The 21,598-nt window shown below is 36.8% G+C and overlaps 2 protein-coding genes across 3 annotated transcripts; one reads left to right on the top strand and one right to left on the bottom strand.

Moving 5' to 3' along the window:
* Nucleotides 1–249: 249 nt before the first annotated feature.
* On the top strand, nt 250–3,582 carry LOC112508603 (putative disease resistance protein RGA1). The gene has a single exon (XM_025113278.1). It carries the CDS (start codon nt 285–287, stop codon nt 3,366–3,368), a length of 3,084 nt encoding a protein of 1,027 aa, XP_024969046.1. The 5' UTR covers nt 250–284; the 3' UTR covers nt 3,369–3,582.
* A 1,872-nt stretch (nt 3,583–5,454) lies between these two features.
* Nucleotides 5,455–19,222, bottom strand: LOC112512725 (protease Do-like 7). 2 transcript variants are annotated; one of them, XM_025118841.1, is made up of 23 exons: nt 18,787–19,222; nt 18,359–18,429; nt 16,804–16,938; nt 15,655–15,713; nt 14,347–14,383; nt 13,505–13,630; nt 12,814–12,903; nt 11,552–11,617; nt 11,413–11,469; nt 11,250–11,315; nt 10,904–11,011; nt 9,831–9,911; nt 8,931–8,980; nt 8,686–8,851; nt 8,028–8,525; nt 7,755–7,937; nt 7,573–7,678; nt 7,334–7,504; nt 7,177–7,256; nt 6,662–7,105; nt 6,412–6,569; nt 5,980–6,091; nt 5,455–5,889 (listed from the first exon to the last, which is right to left on the bottom strand). In XM_025118841.1, exons 1-23 carry the CDS (start codon nt 19,046–19,048, stop codon nt 5,728–5,730), a joined length of 3,288 nt encoding a protein of 1,095 aa, XP_024974609.1. In that variant the 5' UTR covers nt 19,049–19,222; the 3' UTR covers nt 5,455–5,727. The 2 variants fall into 2 exon arrangements, with proteins under 2 accessions (XP_024974609.1, XP_024974617.1); XM_025118849.1 differs by having other exon boundaries at nt 8,686–8,836.
* Between the last annotated feature and the right edge of the window lie 2,376 nt (nt 19,223–21,598).

Here is a 21,598-nt window from a genome sequence, read left to right as displayed (position 1 = left end):
TTCTAGTTAGTCCCACATAAAACCACACCAAACATAGGACAATTGTGTTCTGTCCTGTCCTGTCCCACCCTGTCCAATGTACTAAACGCACCCTTAAAGTACACTAAAATATTGCTATTATAATGTATAATTATGGTGTTTAGTGGGCTGAATACTTCTCATATTCATTCTGCATTCTGCAACTTATCTCCGAGTCAACAATCTTTGATCCTGCTGAGGTTACTTTTTTTGATTCATTGAAGATCATGGGAGATCCAATCGTCTCTTCTGTAATCAATCAAGTCATGGAAAGATCCACGTCTCTTGCAGCACAAGATTTCGCGGTCCTATGGGGCCTCAAGGCCGATCTCCGCTCTCTGCGCACCATTTTTACTCAGATCCAACCGCTACTGGCCGATGCTGAAGCCAAACAGAGGAAGAACAGAGCTTTACAGGATTGGCTCAGGAAGCTCAGAGCTGCATCTTTCGAAGTCGAAAACGTCTTGGAAGAGGTCTCTACCGAAGCTTTGCTGCGACGGCTTCACGTCGAAAGGGGAATCCGAAACAAAGTAAGCACATTCTTCTCCGCTAGTAATCCGCTCAAATTTCGTATCAGGATGGTTCAGAAAGTCAAAGACATCAAAGAATTGTTGGATGCTATTGCTGCTGAGAGAATCAATTTTGAATTGAAAGAAGGTATTACTGATTTAGAAGTTGTTGCTGATATCGATACAAGGTCAATTAGCTCCATCGATTCTGAGATTGTAGGAAGAGATGAGGAGAAAGAAATGATTGTTGAGAAGATATGCAACAGTTTGAACAGTCTAGATCATGGTTTGGTTCATGTCCATGCCATATGGGGCGTGGGTGGTTTGGGTAAAACCACACTTGCTCAGCTAATTTACAAGGATTCAAGGGTACATAAGCTGTTTGACTTAAAACTATGGTTGCGTGTATCCAATGATTTTAGCATCGCAAGCATTACTAGAGAAATTTTGAAGTCTATAGAAGGGGATTCGTCCAGTCTCTCACATATGGAACTGGAACCGTTGCAACAACGGCTCCAAGAGAAGTTACAGAGGAGGAGATTCCTCCTGGTTTTGGATGGCGTTGAAAACGAAAACAAGGAGAAGTGGAATGGATTGATGGAACCATTAAAGCATGGATGTAGAGGCAGTACTGTTATGGTAACAACTAGAAGCAAGAAAGTTGCTGATATGATGGCTACCCTTCCTGCATTAGTACATCCACTGGGTTCTTTGTTGGAAAATGATTCTTGGCTGTTATTCAAGAGTTATGCATTTAGCATTCAAAGGGACCTAGATAGAATAGAGTTGGAGACAATTGGCACAGCAATTGTGAAGAGATGTGAGGGTTTGCCTTTAGCAGTGAAGGTCATAGGAAGCTTAATGTGCCTCAAAAACAGCATAAGTGAGTGGTCGTCTGTGCTGCACAGTGAAGTTTGGGACTTGGCCGATGAGGGAAGTCATATCTTACCATCTTTGAAATTAAGCTATGATAACTTGCCTCCACACATGAGACAATGCTTTGCTTTGTGTTCTATATTCCCAAAAGACCATGAAATGGATAAGCAGTTGTTGGTAGAGCTTTGGGTGGCTTATGGGTTTGTTCCATCGAGAGGAGATGCTGATTTGTATGATTTGGGGGAAGAAATCTTTAATGCTTTGGTTTGTATGTTCTTCTTGCAAGATGTCAAAGAATGCATTTTTGAGGGTACTACGACGTGTAAAATGCACGATGAAATGCATGCACTTGCACAATCCGTTATGAAATACGAATGTTCAAGTATAGTGCCTGGTGAAGTACTGAAATGCCCAGAAGAGATTCTTCATTTGTCTTCTAATGACATCTTACATTTATCAAATGAGGTGATGGCGAAAGCAAAATCCTTACGATCCCTGGTTACTTTGGGGGGTTTTTCTGGAGTTCCTACCACTCACTGCATCTTTGAGCAGAGATACCTCAGAGTATTGCATTTAGGGACAAGTTCCCATATGCTAACAGATTTGCCGGAGTCAGTTGGAAATCTAAAGTTTCTTAGGTATCTTAACATCTCACGCTCAAAAATAGTTGTTTTACCAAAGTCCATCGTTCAACTCCAAAACCTGCAGACTCTGAAACTGACTTTTTGTGAACATCTCTCTGAGTTACCTGAAGGTATCAGATACATGAGAAATCTTCGTCATTTGAATATACATGGGTGTTGTTCTCTTGATCATATGCCCCATGGAATGGGACAGTTACGACACCTGCGAAGACTCAGCACATTTCTTGTGGGTCAGGGGGAGGGAGTCAGAATAAGCGAGTTGCAAGAGTTAAATCTTCTAGGAGGAGAGTTTAGCATAAAGAGCCTTATGAATGTAAGGCATTCGTCCCAAGCAGAGAGTGCTAACCTGAAGAAGAAACAGAATATAAATCACTTAAATCTATCTTGGGGTTGGAAGAACAGCAGCAAAGACAACTTACCAGCAAACAATTCAGAAGAGGTTTTAGAGGCTCTTCAACCACATTTGAATTTGAAGATGCTAACAATATCCGACTATCAAGGCTCACATTTTCCATATTGGATGGTGGGTTTGGTCAATCTGGTTAGTATTGCATTTGAAGGTTGCAGAAGATGCGAAGATCTGGCTTTTCTTGGGAAACTACCATTTCTTAAGGTTCTTGAACTGAAAGAGATGGATGCTCTTAGATATCTAGATGATAAGGAAGGCGACGATGAAGACCTATTTCCATGTTTGGGGAAATTAACCATAATGGACTGCCCCAATTTGATTGAATTGCCTTGTATTCCCAATCTGACATCATTGCAAATAATCAGAAGTAACGAGAAGATTTTTAGGTCAGTGGGGAAGCTCACTACTCTTGCCTTCTTTGAAATTGAGGGCTTTGAAGAGATGAAGTCGCTTCCAGATGACATGCTTAGCAATCTAACATCCCTGCAAGAATTCTCTCTTGACAACTGTGTTAAGTTAGAAAGTTTTCCGGGACTGAAAGAGAACACTAGGCTTAATGGTTTAAAGAAACTTCGTGTACATCATTGTCATAGCCTTACTTCCTTTCCTTCGGATTGGTTTCAGGGCACCCCCAATCTCAGATCATTAAATATTTTGGATTGTTCAAGAGTAAAAACTTTACAAGAGGGATTGCAGCATCTAACAGCTCTGGAGAAATTGCAAGTTTGGAGTTGCCCAAATCTGAGGTGCTTACCAGATGAGTTACAAAATCTTGAATCACTGAAATCTCTGGTTATTGGGGACTGTGAACTAGTGAAGGTAAGGTGTGAGAAAGAGAGAGGTGGGGATTGGTCTAAAATTGCTCATCTTCCCTACATTAAGATTGATGATCAAGTGATACAGTTCTTCTGACAACAACTGAATCAGTGAATGTGATGATGGATGTAAACAGTAATCTTCTACTGTTCTGAATTCAGGTGCTTCATCAATTATATTTCTGAAATCACCAAACATTTTGATTCTTTACTTCCGGCTTTCTAGCAACCAGAGTTTAAGCTGCTTCTTTCTGAGATTACTACTGTTGTTCAGATTAGAACCCCACCAGCTGAAGCTCTAAGGTAGATCAATGGCTTGTATTAATGAATTCCTCAGAAAATAAGTTCAATTCGCAGCTGGAAGTTCCTATAAAGCTAAATCATATCCTATCAGTAAAACCTAAACCAAACCAAAGCTACCAAGAAAATCCCAATTAGAAGTAGGGTACAGTAAGATGTTCATAGATCATACCCCCATCCCTAGGTAGAGAGAGAGAGGTGGTTTTCGTGAAAACTCGACCTGCAAAAGCTCTATTGACATTTTAGAGATTTAGGGGCCGTTTACCAAACATTTACCCAGTTAGTGCTTACCGGTAAAAATTAACACTATCATTTACTTACCGGGTAAGATTTTAGTTCATCAAAACGGCATCGTATGCAACAATTTACCCGCTAAGCACTTACCGTGGTAAGAGTCGTTGCCCTCGCTTACCAGGTAAGACTCTTGGTCCAAGATTCTTGGTCCAAGATTCTTGGTCCTTACCATATCCATCCGGTAATGTAATGTGATTTGGTAAGCGCTTACCCGGATAAGCGTTTGGTAAACGACCCCTTAGAAAAGGTTTTGTGAAGTTTGAGACATTAGAAAGCAAGTACACAAAACAACATTAGAAAATCTAAAAAAAGTTTGGATACTTGTTCAACTGATCTGATGCCAAAAGTAACCCCTTCATTGGGAAAAGAAATTCTCAAAATCTGCCTAAAGATCACAAAGTGATTGCACTTGTTCAATTCATCCATACAATTTGTTGTGTGTTGTTTTATTTCATTGCTGAGTATGATTAATGGCTGAATAGAGATCCTATAAACATTTTAAAAACTGCAATATGTTAAGCACCGTTCTTTGTAATTTATGGTATCTAACTATCTGGAAAACTTACAATACGTCATGGTGCTTCTTTAGTCGAAGATTCTACAGTTGTGAAGCCAGATTAGGTGACTGTCCAACCTGATGCACCACGTAGAAAGAGGACTGCTCGTATTGAACAACCTATTGAACAAGCATCGGACAAAGTGTGATGGACTACGAGAAGCATTGAGGTGTTGACTCTCGTTTACTAAACACTTATTGGGTAATCGCTTACTTATAAAAGTCACACCATCACTTACCCTATCGGATAACATTCTTTGCCATCAAAATGGATTGTTGGTAAAACATCTCTTACCTAGCAAGCGTTAGAGTTTTCTCTCTCATTTACTAGGTAAGATTTTTGGTCTTTCTCCTCCGATAAGTGTTTGGCAAACATCCCCTAAGATTTAGGAGACGTTTGGTTTGTAAGAATGTTTATGAAAGGAATGAAATCTTTCAAAAGAATTTAAATCTGAAGGAACTAAAATGACATTTAATCAAACTTGACCATATATTTGGTACACAGAAATTGGAATAATATCTATTAAATGAATTATTATCTCTCAGTTAAGTTTGTCTATTTGATATGTTGTGAAAATAAATTAAAATGTGAACGAGGAACATATTCGTATGAAAAATGGAACTCTTTTTTCTTCATGTTTTTGCTGTTGTTTCTTTTAGACATGGACACAAGGACGTAAACAGATGAGATGTTTTCGTCTATTTGATATGTTGTTTTTTCATGTTTCTTGCGTCTTGCTCTTCCTTCTTTTACTGTGTTGCGTTCGTGACATGAAGGTCCCAAGGACGTAACCAGGTGAGATGTAAAGTAGATAATGAAATAGATATTGGATTTATAGACCTTCATTTACAAGCATTGTCACCGTTAATTAAAACCAAACCAATCTCATACAGAATAGGCTCTCTGTCTATAGACTTTACCTCCACCCATAATAGTAGAGACTGTTTCCATAGAGACGATAGAAGCTGCAATTCCCAGACCTATATCCGGTGCATTACATGCTTGTACCTAATGCAACAACCGATGCTACATGACAATGGAAGCCATTGCTATAACGTCACCGATGAAAATAAATTTCTTTAAACATTTAAATATTGCTACATGTTTTAATCTACCTACAACTACTACTGCTAGCACAAAACTTCAGGAACAGAGATAATGGTTCATGTATAATTTGTCATCAGCTCTTAATCTAATACAACACTTGTCGTATACACATGATGACCTAAATAAATATATCGTTGTGATCCTTTCTCTCTGTGTGTGTATATATATGTATATACACCCACCCTTTGTTTTTCCAGTTCATAATGCTTTAATCGTCTTACGCTGCCACATTGCATTTTCGGGATCAAACCTCAGCTCCCAAGTAGGCCAGTAGTGCAAGTCCTGTTTCAATGTCAGCACTCGTGGCTTCCCATTGAGGTGCACTGTTTTCACACGAACAAATTCTCCGTTTTCTATTTCCTGAAAAGCGTATCAAGTTTTGGGGTTATATACAAATATTGTTTTTTGTAGAATAACAGACCTTGATTTCGCTTCGACAAGTATACATACCTTTGTTACATCAACAAAGGCATTCAAATCAGGAGTTGGTTTCCCATTGACTTCAACAATCCATTGAAGAGCATATAGTCCATATCTATGCACAGGACTCCCATGAGACCATCTGAAAATTTTGATAAATTATCATTACTGGAGTCCCACATCAGCTAGAAACGACTAACAAACTTGTATATATGTTGGTACCTTGTCTCTCTTTTAGAAATAAAGAACTGTTTTAGGGTGAACTTGGTAAGCGGGACTGTACTGAACAAGACAAAATGGATTTTTTTTTCTAGGTTCTTTTTGTCCCACCAAAATAGGTCAAACAAAAATCAGAAAGATGGACAGACTTTGTAAATTACTAAACTATCCATGTCCAGCCTTATCCGCATACCCTTAACGTGCAATTTTAGCTCCCTAAGGAAAAAATTATTAGACACATACCTTGTCACGTATACACCATGGCCTTCGTCAGGCAAAAACCCGAGAGTACGCACTGCTGGGTGAGAATCCTGTAAAAAACATCCACACCAATTGATTACGCGTGTGGTTCCATTGCCGTCTCTCACATCTGTTCCCACAAGAAGATCGATTTCATGCCCCTGAGAAACCACAAAGACAGTATTATCAAGAACATCTCCAGTGTATGCTGGAAATGTGGACGGATGAATAATCAGTCTACGCATAGGTTAACCTGACGAAAGATGGTCAATCCAAGTTTCCCTTCTGTGGCATCGTACTGATCCAAGGCTTGGCATGCATCTTCAATATCACGAAAGCATGTAATTGGCTTTTTATTGATTGCCAACACCATATCACCTTGTGCTAATAGATTCTCAGCTTTAGATCCCGCCAAACAACCTTTGACACATAACACTTGACGTCTAACCGGATCTTTTTTCACAAGAGCTTGGATCCAATGGTCGCTGAGCCCAAAACTTCTGGCCTTCGATAGCAAAGTAGGATAAAGCTCAACCTCTAAGATTCTAACAAGAGGCATTGGTCTCTTGATGCCATTTATGAGAAGTGACGGTCCTTTTGCACCTGATAAAATCTTTTTAAGTATTAAGCTTATCGTATATATAGGGATACCCCTAACAAATTGATGATCTTCGGATGTATTACACCCGTATTTCAGCTGCAAACCAAAATCTATGATCAGTTGCATTCATGAAAGACTCTTTTCAGCAATAAGTACAAACTACAAACCTGAGTTGAAAAGCTTCCCCATATGGCTTTAACCCTACCATTCTCATCAGTAAGCACTCCTGAAAAAGTACTGCCAAAATCTGCAGGCAAGCCAAAAAAAGATGACTACCATTTCTTAGATAATATATTCTGCAAACAGTGAATAATGGAAAAGTACCAGTGTCGAGCTCGATAACTTCCATGTTGATTGCTCTATACCGTGGAGAATCAGCTGAGCTAATGTTTAGAGCGGCACATGGGTTGGTAACGACGGATTTTCTTGATGTTGCCTGTAAGCTCCTACTTAACCCCACCAAATAGACGGAGTCACCACGCCGTAAAGCAGGTTCTGACACGAAAAGATAAAACGTTAATCAAAATTCCTGTGGAATAACCACAATGACAATATTAGCCTACCAGGAAGAAGTTCAGCAGCTCGTACTGCAGAAGCCCCGGCAGATCCTAGTGCAGAAGGATCATATGCAACAAGAGCATAGTTGTGAACAGGATGAAGAAAGACAACCTGCAAACCACAATAACAGTCAATCGAAGTCGTATGGATGCTAATTAGACTCGTATAAGAACAGGAAAGAGTCAACCTCGCCGGGAATTTCCACTGGGAAGGCAGCAAAGGAGAGGACTATGTCAGATGCTGTTATGGCAACGGTGTTCTTGTCGACTGCAACCAATCCCATGTTTTCAGAATGATGTATGATGACCCCAGTTCCGAAAAAATGCTGTGAGTGGACCCCATCAAGCATACATGATGATGGTACATAAACCTGATAAGTCAAACACCAACGGGAACTCTTTGAGCACAGGCTACAAGAAAGACATGAACAAGGAGTTAGTTGATCCCTGAATAAATTTACCTCAAACATGACGAGAGTGGGCTCTATCTCACGCTCGGCAACAGAAGCATTGCCAAAAATAGCTGCTGTACCATAATGGTCTGTCACAGCTGCATCTTCCCGATCTTCCTGGCTCTCAATTTTTGGTTCATTCAAGGTATAATCAGCAAGCATACTTCCATCAGTAGAAAGCTCTTCCCCAACTCTGCGCTTTTTTGTTCCACTGTCAGATTCAGCTTGATCATGTGGTTTGGTGCTGCTACTTGTCTTCGTGCTGCTAACACCGTTAACCAATTGTTTACCAAGATCTCCATGCACATGTTCAACAAGACAATTGTCTGTGGTACCCAAAACTACATGATTTATCAGGCCTTGCTTGATATTTTTTGTCCCAAAAGATATAAGTGGGCAGTCAAGAGGCAGAGCTTGCTTTATTATCCAGAGACCAGAATTGTCATCACGAGTGTAAATCTGAGGGGAGGCATACCACTCATGGCGATCAACTGTAACTAGGACAGACTGCAGCCGAAAGAAAGCCATAAGATGCCACCCGTCAAGTTTTAGGAATTCACACACACAGATACAATATTGCACACACATACATAAATGCTGCAAGTTCTAGCAAAAACGTTTCTAAAGATGGTTATTGTGTTGGGTTTTAAAATGATTGTGGCACTACCTTTCTCCTATGACGATCCATGTAGCTTATATATTCCATTGGAACTCTAGCTCCTCTAGAAAGTTTTGATAGAACACTGATAAGGTCTTCAAGCTGTGAAATTGCTTCACCTGCAAACTTCTTTATAATGGCATGCCTTGGAACTCCAGCTCTAAAAAGCATATAACTGTGGTTGGCACAAGAAGCATATTTTAATAAAAACAGTTACAAAATTCACTCGGAGAAGAATCTGTAAAAGAACTTACCCAGGTTCCGAGACATAGACGAGACCACATTGAAAACGGAAATTCCTAGCCTGTTTAAGAAGGAAAGATAGAGTCTATGATAAGAAAAAAAAAAAAAAGAGCAGAATCAAAGAGGCAATAATTACAAAAAAAAAAAGCAATACATATGCATGAGACCAGAAAGCTTTTTGATGTTCGGAAGTTGGATCATACAATATGACAGCAGTGAATCCAACATCTTTGGAGGGTATTCAAGCAAGAAAACATATATATCAACCCAAGTTCATGGGATAAGGCCTCACTTCACTTGACCAAGTTATATTTCTTTGTTTCTTTGCCCACTAGTTCTTGAGGATTTTCAGATTCTCGGTAGTAAAAGACTATTAAACATAAATTTGTGGCCTAAAACGAATGTAGCAGTAATAAGTAGGAGAAGTTTCAAATCAAGCTCTCTTTGAGCTTAAAGCTAAGGTGAGATTATCCATACACTATTTCCCTAGTGGTATATAAAGCACAGCCTCCATGAGGTCAAGGGTTCAAAACGTGCATGAGTATTTGCTGTATATATTATATATACTTCAAAAGAAAAAAGATTATCCACTCACTATTTCCCTCACAGTACAAAAGTTTAACAAAAAGGGGTCACTGTACATTATCAATTTATCATCGGAAGGAAAGAGAGCAATCTTTGGCAACAAAAATTGCAAGCCATTGAATGACAATGTGAGGTCGTACCGGTGGCACACTGCTGTTTTATTTTCCAATTATTTCTTCAATTAAAGAAAACGAGTGAAAAAACCCGAAACCCCTTCTTTTAAGTTCCTCCTAGCTTTCATCTCTCAGTGTTAGATAATGGTAGATAGAAATGATCGTCTCTCAGAATTCAAAGGCAATAAACAAATTAAAGATAATCAAACCGACCTGTTGATAGGAAAGAGGGTGTATCACGGCACCACTAACTTCCAAGAAGTAGTGTGGAGTTATCGAGTGTAAATCCTGAACCTGAAGATAGCATATGGCGAACTGATGAATTTTTACAGCAATAAATAAATACCAAACACAATGCCAAGGAAGATGTCAGTGACCGACCTGAACATGCATTTATGAGCCAAACTAAAGACCTATAGCTTGAACACATTATTGAACAAAGACACTTGCACTACAAATATAAGGGCAGCCATTGTGTTGATAGTCTGAAGATAAAGCCTATATTCTCAAAAGAATTGACCGAAATGGATAAAGGACATCTATTTTGGCCAGCACACATTTATTAGCAGCTAAGAACCTTGGTTCAGTGTGCAAGATGCCTTTGGCCCAGTGGTGTCAAGTAAGGCTCTACAATCTTTAGGCTGTGAGTTTTAGTCTCTTTAGAAACATGAATGTCTGGGTTTGTTTTCCATATTAAAAATTGAATCGTGGTTCAGCGCTCCTGGAGAATGAAGGCTAACAAAACAATTCACAGGTTTATGGTATTTCCATAAGAAAACAGTGTGTTGAAATAAATTTGTGACAGATAGAAGTTTGTGTGATTCATCAACCAAGATAACTTAACTGCAATATATATATATGTTGTGCATGCAAATTTCCAGAGGCTGAGAACCCAAAGGAGGTGCATATTATTCATAATAAAAAGTTCAGATCTTTATGTGAAACAAAGATGGAAATTTGTACAACCTTATGAACAGATAGGTTTAACATAAAGTCAATTGCACCATCTTAGTTTTAACCAAGAGCTATGAAGAGTTCTCGCGCTTCTGCCACAGACAATAAAATGGAGAAAACAGAAGGTTTTTAATATGCCCATGACCAACTATACAGGCATGCCAACAAAAGATGCACGTTAATAGTCATTATTTGTGTTCCAAATAGTCATCAATATACTCTTTACAGGTATTGGGATAAGTATCAGAAAAAAAATAGACTTATAGTGTAACATCATGGCAAGACGAGAATATGGACGTAGAACATGGAACCCAAAAATTTCAGTAGCTCACCGTCAATTGAACAGTCAAAGGTCTGCCGCCCCTTTCGAGTTCTAACTCAACATTTTGGCCAACACTATCATCAAGTAGATTCTCCATCTTCAGAAACTGACTAATTACCTGCATGAAGATTTGTACAACTAAGGACATAATTTCAGATGATGTTTAAGATGAACACCTAGACTACAAGTCAAATGGTAAAGCTGATTTCAATGCAAGCTCACAGTAACATGGTGCTGATCATATTCTTTAATAATATCAATCATTAGGTGATTTTTAACAGCAACATGAAGCATTTACATAAGCCATGCTCCTCAATTTAAATAGTTACCATCAGATATCAACAAATAGTACGTACCTCCCGGTTCATGCGAACAAGCACATCACCTGGCTCTAACTGTTTATGAGCTGGGCCACCAGGCACCTACAAAATGCGCATGTTTTCATCAGGCACAAAGGTACTGATGAACCTGTCCTATACAATCTAGTAATTCCACAGTAGAGGTGGAAAAGGGACTTACTACAGAATCAACAACGAGCATTCCAGTTTCGCTTAGAGGGGATGCATGGCGCACCAACTAGTTCAAACAAGAACTCGTTTAAGCTTCAAAAAGAACACGAAAAAGAAAGAAAGATAGAGATTAAAAAGAATCTACGGACCTGCTCTATTTCACTTCGGAGACCAAGCCGACGGGTCTCATCAAATCCTTTATGGAGAAATGTTGCCTATATCAGACATATCATGCAACAGTAAACATGAACAGTCCACGGATACAAGGACATGATATTCACAGTAATTCACTCCTTCAAAGCATTTATAAAAACATTGAAGAAAAGAATGACATTGAAATAATGTGTCTAGATTAAATGGAACCACGGATCCATTTGGCACCAAAAGTACTCACCAATTTTGGGATCGCATCTGGAGATGCGCACCTCATAATTGGAGAAAAGAACCATATAGTCATGAATACAGAAAAAAGAAGACTTGCAATATAGGTTTTGGCACAAAACTGTTAAGTAGTTGTATTGTATCCTGAACGGAAGTACTCCATTTGTTGCGAATTCTCCACCGTTCTTTCCTCAAACTTTCAAAGGAATTATCTTTCTAGGGTCGATCATGAGATTCTAAGTTCACATTTGACATACCTAACAACAATCCAAGGTAATGTGAAAACTGACGTTCTCGTGTCTTCAGAAAAGTAATGGAAGTACTTGTCATCTATGTGGAGACATGAACCACAAATTGAATTTCATAGGCACAGGTTCCAGCGAGCAGGTAATTGATCTTTTGAAAATTAAGCTATATCCATCAAGTGTCGATTTTGTGCCCAATGATTTTCATACTTCAATTAGAACCCCCACTTCTTCATCATTTCAGACACCCAGCCCCAAGCGGGAAGGGGGGGGGATACTGACAACTGGTTGCACTAAGGAACACTAACTACTGATTAGAGGCTAGATAAAGACATTGGGTGTAGTCATTTTTTATTGTCCATTTACTTGGCAAGTACACCAACAATGTAACTCTATCCTTCCAAAAAAATAGCTTAAACTGTATTTATCATTTTGTTTGTGCAGGAGAATGAACACTAAACAACACCGTAAAGTGAATGGTTGGCAGTTTAACATGGTGATTACCTCTCCTTCAAGTGTGTCCTTGTTCAAAGAGTAAGGTTTTTCAGAAAAACATGATAGTGTAGCAGTACTTCATATCCAAAAAAAATGGTAGCAATATGCAAACACTAAAAAGTAATTTACTTCAGATGAGTAGACAAATTTGCTAAAAAGCGATGATCAAAGTTATATGAAAGAATGCCCATCATCTACAAATTTGTAATAATCAAAACTCAACTACAACTGTCAACATAAGTTTGGCAGGTTTTGTATCTCATTAAAAGACAAAGAAGAAACTCACAAACCTGAAGCGTACCACGAGGTATTGTAACAGCCTCCCATTTATCTTGAAAAGAATCTCTTCCCTTCTGCAAGAAAGTTAAAGCCCTCACCACCTGTAAAGTCAAAGAAAAATATTTTTCTTAACAACAACTACCCCATATATATGTGTCTTTATATGAGACACAGAAACAAGGTTGCGACAACTAATATACAGATCCTTTACTTTTGGATATAAAATCTCTAGGTCTCCAATTGGAGTGTGTGGGCGACCATGGAAGGTCAAACTAAACCAAACAAATCCAGTGAGTCACACTAGGAGTAGGGCTTGGAGTGGGTAAGATGTACACAAACCTTACCTCTGACCTGTAGTGAGGTTATTTTCGTGAAGACATGGGAGGTCAAAACTATGATGTACGCATGTAGTAACTATCAAGCATCCCAAACAGAAGACAAAACTGTGTGTCACTAACAGTACAGTGGGAATGCTTCTCTGGTAGCCAACCGCTCTCCTGCCCCCAGGACCCCCTCCAGCAACTCGTGGATGTAAAGGTAAAAAAAAAGTGCAAGTGCATTTGTCCTGTCATAACTAATTTAACTTTTTAAGTGCTTAAACTACTTGCTTGGTATGTCTGGAAGAGAGAACCTAAGATGCACATACAAGAAAGACCAATAAATTGAATTGGGTATAGGAGTAGAAGCATATATTATACTTACTCGTTCTAAAGGTAAGAAAAATGCTGAAGCACTTGACGACTTGCTGCCAGCATTCAAGGCAACTGCTCGTCCTTGCCAATCAATTACCGGGGAACCACTTGAACCACCTTTAGTACCTGAAGCCGCCTGTTGTAAGCCAAGAAATGAAAAAGAAATATAAAAAAATTCCTTTGTTACCATATAGTTGAGTTGCAACTATCAGACGTGGTAATAAATATCAATATGAATATAAACCAAGAAATCTTAATAGGCCATCTAATGAGGGATAGAACAGAAAAATGAAAATATGAAAGAAAAGCTTAGGCTGGTGCAGGTTGAGAAGAAGCTGAGGTCCCACAACGTGAGATGTCTTGGTCATTTCCAATGTAGACATTGGATGCACTGGTTACAATAAGAGACCTGTACGTTGAACTCGTAAGAATGGTAGAGGTCAACGAGCATTGGCATGGAGGGAAGCAATGAGAAAGATTTTAGTGGGTGGAATATAACAAAGGAATTGGCCTTGAATATGAGTGTGTCAAAGAATATTAATCATGTCCTGGGATCCCTGGGGGATTTGCTGCCTCAGAGTTTCTATTGGGTTTCCCTTTTTAGTCTACCCCAACTAACTTGGATAAAAAAAACTTTTTTTTTGTTGATAAGCCGTACGCAACATGCATGAAAAGGTTCAACTTGAACCATATAAATATCATACTACATGGACAATATCAACAGAAAGCAGACCAAGTATACAGAATTCATAGGGGGGCTAGTAATTGTGCAAAAGTATAGAAGTATGCATCGGAGACTTTTGTATAACCAGCCTGATCCCAAACTAATAGCAATAGTATGAAAAAGCTCACCTGCATGTAAAATGTATTGAAATCGTTGTAGCCATCCCTGCAGCAGGTAGCAGACTCATTGTTAATACTTCATAAATAGTGGCAAAACTTTCATGTACTTTTCAAGCTAGATTTTATACTTAATCTAGAATAGCTGGATGTAAACTGCATCCTTTCAATGAAATTCAGACACATAGATAAAGAAATGTTTAACAAAATAGAACAAGTAAGCCACAAGGTCTTGGTAGTAGAAAGGTCATCTTTTTTCTGACAATCATTATACGCCCATACATCATGATAGCATGTTGAACAATACCAATGAAAAACATCAATGGTTCAGTTAGTTGATGTGGAATAAAATATATGGATAAAAATAAACACACGAGGCTTCTTACTTCTGATGGAATAAATGCATGCAGATAATGCGACCACAGTCGGATGTTAGCAAGAGTTATGAGGTCAAAGCATATTGAGATGGATCGAGATGGGTTTATATATACCCCAATCACTACAAAGGGCAGGAAAGGCTTTAGTTGAAGTCCGTGAACACACACCACTTTTGTTATGTAACAATTGTTTTTAGCCCATAGTCAGTGAATACTGCACAAATTTTCATCAGCAGTCCCCAGATATTTGCGAAAACTAGTTGTGCATGTGCTACCATGTTCTTATAATATTTTGATCTGCTAAAAAATTTGTGTAATTTTTTCCTTTATTTTTTAATTGATATACATGAGACATGATTCAAAACTTTCACCTCATTCCATACAAAGTTCTAAGATTTCTGTCTTCAAGCTTTATGTTTCCATACACAAATGAAATATATAAAATACTGATACATTCCTACAAATCGAATATACTGTATTGGGACCTTGTGCGCTACATAACCATAAATGCTTGTGATCAGTCGATCAAAAAGCAAAAGAAGAGAAAGGAATGGTAGTTAGTAGTTCCACAGTCACTTATCACTAAACATGTAATCTATACCACAAGAATAGACAATAGTGAAGCAACTTCATGTTATACCCTATGCTAGTAGTGGCACAAGTAGTTACTGCATTTGGCGTACAAGTAGGTAATGCATATGTCTAGTATAAATAAGTCGTGAGGGACCAGTAGGTGGACATTCTGTTTGTAGCCCTTTGGGCATGAGTCTGTGGAGAGAATAGCTTCTCGAAAGCCAGAAACCTAACTGTAGCCATTCGATTTTCCCCATTAATCACTATATTACATTTGCAATTCCATTCGATTTTTTCGTACATCACTTCACTACTACCAACACAATACTTCAGAGCAATATAAAAGAGTGAAATATGGTGAAGTGCATACTTTTTATAATATGGAGCATCCCTATCCAGACGAGCAAGGGTACCAGCCAAAATTGAGACCTGTAAATTCAGAGCATAGGTAAATAATATCATACATGAAGAATATTAAACAGACAGGGCCCAAGATAAAGTAAGCTGCGGAAGTAGCCAAAGAAATAGCCATTAACAGCACAGTCACACAATTCATAAAGCACACATAAAGTATAGGAGGAACTAGACACTTCGTCACATACACTAATTAATAACTTCAAATAGAATCATGCATTAAAGTTTATACGATGGCAAACGTGATGTTGAGTATGCATACAACTACTTTGAAAAACGAATAATTCACATATAAAATGCAGTGGTCAGAAGTGAATTTTGTGAATATATTATTGAGAGGTTGAATGATAAGAGCCTAAAGTATATGAATGTCAATACAGGTGCTGCCATTTCAACCCGACATCGATGTGGGTTTGATAGGTTGTTTTACTTTGTGGTTAATTACTCTGACCTTGCATGTTATGTCTTCTTGAAACCATGCCATTTCTTTTTTCTTAGCAAACTTAAGCTAAAAATTTAAAAATTCACTGGAATATAGCAAGGACTTTGTCTCCTGACAGAGGGATAGAGTATAGTGCATGACTGCAAACTTGAGATATGGTAGAGTGTGGTCAAACAACATGTGTTTAACGGAGTATGTGTGTTACCAACCTAGGAATCTAAGACAAGATGGTCAAACGGAAAAGATAGAAACCTAAATATATTCAAGGATAGAATGGCTGAAGGGTGGAAGCTTATAAGATACAAAAAAGAAGTGGCAACTTCCATTCAAATGGAAGCAAAAGAGTGGTCAGGGAGACTAATGGAAGTCCGCATCAAAATGCATGCACTTGACGATTGAGAAAAGAAAGAAGTCTATTGGGGAGAGAAATGATTGTCATTGGCTCTAGGAGTGTAGTGGACGTCGAATGTAAAAGTTCATATCTTTTGTTTTCAATCAACCAACAGAATTTGGATGCAATTTGATGAAACTCCAACATTATAATTGAAGAAAAATCTGCAAGAACGAATTTAAATAACATGAGCAAGTATCACTCCTCACTCCTGAGTCAGACTAGGAATCATTTAAATGATCATAATCTCCATAAACATGATTTATATGTACCTTCTCTCCACTATCATTACCAACAACTCTAATTTCCAATCCAACACAAGCAGCATCTGGAGCAAGAGGAATCTCCTCATAGCTCAGAAATTGTATTGCAGCAGGATCATAACGAAAAAATCCAAAATCATGAACCTAGAAATTGAAAAGGCATAATATCAGTATCATGCAGAAAATGTCTCTTTGAACCAATGCATACAACAATATTCTAAACAGGAAACTTGACAGGTGTGTGATTTCATATATTATACATAAATAGTCCTGATGTTGATAAACTAATAACTCATGCCATAAGAAGAAAAACATAAAAGATAGAATATCAAGTTATAGAGGAAGATCATCGAGCATGTGTTCATGAGACCAACTATGCTTTAATTCAGTAAGAGAAAAACAAAGTACAGAGAAAACAAAATGGAAGTACTTTTTAAGAATATTATAACTAAACAAGCACAACGACATCGTATGGCTATGGTAGCCCTTACGAATGAAGACAAGAAGAAATCTGGCTAGAGAACTAAACATACCTGCTATATGTGAAAATAAAATAAAGCTCAATTTATTATACAAGTAGATCAAAATTAACGTTTTGAGACCACTGATAGACTATAGTTCCAAGATAACCAGCATATAAAAGAAGGATATGAAGCCAACCTGAAGCTTATTAGGAACATCAAGGTCCAAGCTTGGTGTAGGTTTTTACGTGATTCTTGTGAGTAGTCACCTTGCTATCAATGTTATAGAAGGGGTAGCATGCCTGCCACACCCCGGCCTTTTCAATATTGAAGTATCTATATATGTGATACCTTCAAATTATTACTATCATCTTGCATTCCATTCTGATGACATGACTCCCCCAGATAACATTTTTTCACAAATGTAATCAATCTTTGAACTCAAGTATACTTTAAAAGGAAGAGCTACATAATAATAGATCAATTCTCCAGTAGAAAGCATATACAGGTGGAAAAACAATAAAAAGGAAAACAATAGTAATCATATGATTATGTTTGTGGTGTATGATGATGATAAAGACAAATGAGAGAGGATTTCCCAAAGGGCGACAAATAACTAGAAGTGTCTGTTACAAGGCTTCATAGTAACTATAATGATACTTGGTTTTGTTCTTCAAATTATAACCAACTTAAAGATAGGAAAGTCTTGCATTGCAGATATGCCCATTCTCATACATTCTTTAATTAGGTTTAGATACAAAAACAAGAATTGAAATGCCTTCTACTACATCTCTGCTTTAAGATTGATCCAATAGCTACTTATAACGTAGAACATTTTAAGTGGGTTTTCACATAGAATAGCATATCAAAAGCATACTGAAAACAATTAAAAAGTTCAAACCATTGAATTGCTCAGTTACACCAAGATACAGGAAAACTATTGTTAATTCTAAAGATAATAAATGAGCAAAAGAGGAAAATACGCAAATTCTATGTAGCATAATATATGATATGAACACACACACTTGGTGAAAATGAAATTGAAATGCTAAAAACGCACCACATTGAAAAACAAGACATCCATGACCCATTAAGCAACTCACCGGGTCTCTGTATATTGGATAGACTGGAATCTCTTCACGATTTACAAACATAGCTTCAGCAACCACAGGACCTATACACATATAATCAATAAAAAAGGTAAAACATAGAAAGAACGCACTTTCCCATGAAATTTCACACTATCACACCACAGCATTGAGAAACATTAGAAGGAACATCTAATTTTCATTTCCATGCTGAAATGAACATCAATTCGAGTTCTTTAAGAGCACAAACTATATCAATGACTACACCCTCTGTCCCACTACGAGAGTCCATGTAATACTTTGTCCCAAGATGGGGACTTCTTCATTTACATTTAACACATTACCTCAATTTTACCATCAACTTTACTTCTACGAGTCTATCCTCGATAATCTTGAATCTCAGAAAACGGCCTTAAATTGGCGAAAAAGAAATGCTGAATTACCAGGTTTAGTCACATGACGATTAGTTAGTATAATTCCGCGACTCTTATCGACAACAAATCCCGTAGCATAGCTTGCACCTGCCGATTCGGTATCGAAAGCTCGACAGGCAGTAGTCCGAAGCACCACCACCGCCGGAACCACCTTCTGCAACGCCTTCCTCCAATCCTCAGCGGTAGCGAGGTTTTCCTTGAACGGAGGATCAATTTCCATAGACAGATCATCCTTCATTCCCGATCCTGACCTTTCGGATGAGTCCCCCATCTCCTAAATCTCTCGAAATTCAATCCTTGTGTAGTTGTGTGTGTGTTTCAGGCGATAATTACCAAAGTCGTAATTTAGGGTTAATGTGAGGTGAATTTTGTTCGAAGATCTTTGATGTATCTAGCAGTCGAAGGAAACTCCGGCGACGGAGATGAAACCTCTTCTCTCTCTCTCTCTCTCTCTCTCTTCCAGTGAGAGAGATAAGAGTTGACAACGAAATACATTCACTCCATTCGTCTTTTTCCCCCTTCATGCCTCAGCTTTCAACTAAGTTGAAATTACAAAAAAGTCCCTTAAATACGGCAGTTGGGTACGAGATAACCGAAATAATGGTGGGGTTATTTTCGTATTCCGCTAGAGCTTTTGTCATGAATTGGGCTCTCCATGATTCTTCTCTTATATAATTAATCATTAATTGAGGCTCCTTTTATTAATAAGCATGATGATGACCCAGAATATTATTCAATAAGTAAAAGAAAATCATATCTGGTAAGAGATATTTACTAACAATTTATTTTGATTGTTGAAAATATTACCAGATAAGATAAGAAAGGATAGTGAATATTACTGATAAACCCTGGGATTATTTGCGTACGTCATAGATAAGATAAGACAGCAAGTGGTCGTCTTGTGATTATCCGTGTACGTCGCATATAAGAATGATGTGGATCCTCGTAATAAACTTAAAAGACGGAAACTTTAAAAAAAAAAGATTTGCATTTTATTAAAATGTATAATTAAAAGATATTAATATGTTTTTATTTATTTTAAACTAGCTTGAAGTAACAAGCTTTTTAAGGTCTCTTCAACACATGAGCTAAAGTGTCATATTATTTCCAACATACATGCTATATTTTTTTAATTTAAAGATTTCTTTATTCTTTCATTGTTTTCTCTATTTTAGAGAAGAGTTTAAATAGCTATGAGAGCAAATTTTTATCAGGTCTTCCAAATTTATAAAATAACATAGTTGTTGGAAATGCTCTCATAATAAAGCAACAAGTTATTTCCTATCGATGAGCTAAAGTGTTAAATAAATGTGCTAATTAAAGTGTTATGTAACGGATCAAAATTAAAATAGTCCATGTTGAAGCACACTTTGATTAACCTCATCTTAACTTAAATAAAATTCAATGTTGATATATGTTTTGTTTTAATTGGTCGAAAATCTAATAATTTAGTTGTAAAATCAAATACTAAATTGAATGTGTTGGTACAATAAAAATGTTATAATTTAACACTACTTACTTGGAGACATTTACTACTATTACGATAAACGACTTACGATCATGTGAGAAGAAGAGTTAAGATGAAAAGCGTAAACAGAAATCTCTACTCTTGATCAATTTTAATACCATGTCTATATACAAATTATTTTAAAAATGAATTGATCTGATGGATCTTAATAATATCTGGGAAAGAGGTTTGACCATAGATTGCAATGGGATTGCATGTCCACTATGTTGCATGGGTTTATTTTAGCATAGTGGAGTTGGGTAGCAAGCATGCAATCCCATTGATGAGTATGTTTAGCTTAATCATTTGTTGTTCTACTTTCCGTCATAGTTTGATAACGTGTATTTAACTTTTTTTTTTCTAAAATCTTGATATTGATATATATATATATATATATATATATAGAGAGAGAGAGAGAGAGGTTGGTTATTATACAACCCTTGACATTTGTGCAACCAATACAACCCAATCTCAACCGTCCATTTCATTTGATGAATATGTGATTTCATAGAAGTTTTGATTGTTTCTTAATATAAAGTATTAATCATAATTAATGAACCCTATTCATATTCCATAAATATTCAAATCATAATAAATGAACTTCTATCATTTCTATAAATATCTCAATTAATTGGGTTGCAAGGGTTGTACAAATACACAAGGTTGTAAAAGAAATATACCCTATATATATATATATATATATATATATATATATATATAATTTGTGACGTTTTACTTAGAACAACATTTTTAAAGTTATTTTTAACCAATTCAAAAAAATTATAAATAAATAAAACTTTAACCAAGCTCTATCACTAGTTCGATTTTTACCCATCCAACCTGTCGTTTATATATATATATATATATATATATATATATATATAATAAAAAACGAAGGAATAGTCTTATAACCATCGATTAGTTTTAATCTAATGATTATTAAAAATAACAACTTTGAACATTTTATTAAATTGAAAATGACAAAATGATATATTTCATTAATGGATAATCATTTTCATTTATTAAAATCATTTAAATAAAGAAAAGTTACTAAATTTTTTAAAACTTTCTTTTTATAAAAAAGCTAAAAAGAATATTTCAACAATCTACTAAAGAAAAATATTCTACAATCTACAATAAAATATGGGAGAGGCTAATGGCACCCCTATGGGTTACCATTGGCACCCTTATGTAGACTTCAATATGATTTTTTTTTTGGTTTTTTGTGTTTTTTTGTCATTTTGTTATTATTATTTTTTATTTTATTATTATTTAAAGAAAATTTTAATTAATATATATTATTCATTTTATTTT

This window comes from Cynara cardunculus (assembly GCF_001531365.2).
Source record: "Cynara cardunculus var. scolymus isolate 2C chromosome LG 1, CcrdV1, whole genome shotgun sequence".
Taxonomy (NCBI): Eukaryota; Viridiplantae; Streptophyta; class Magnoliopsida; order Asterales; family Asteraceae; genus Cynara; species Cynara cardunculus.
Note: the sequence above shows the minus strand (reverse complement) of the source record. Positions and strands in the feature narration are given on the sequence as shown.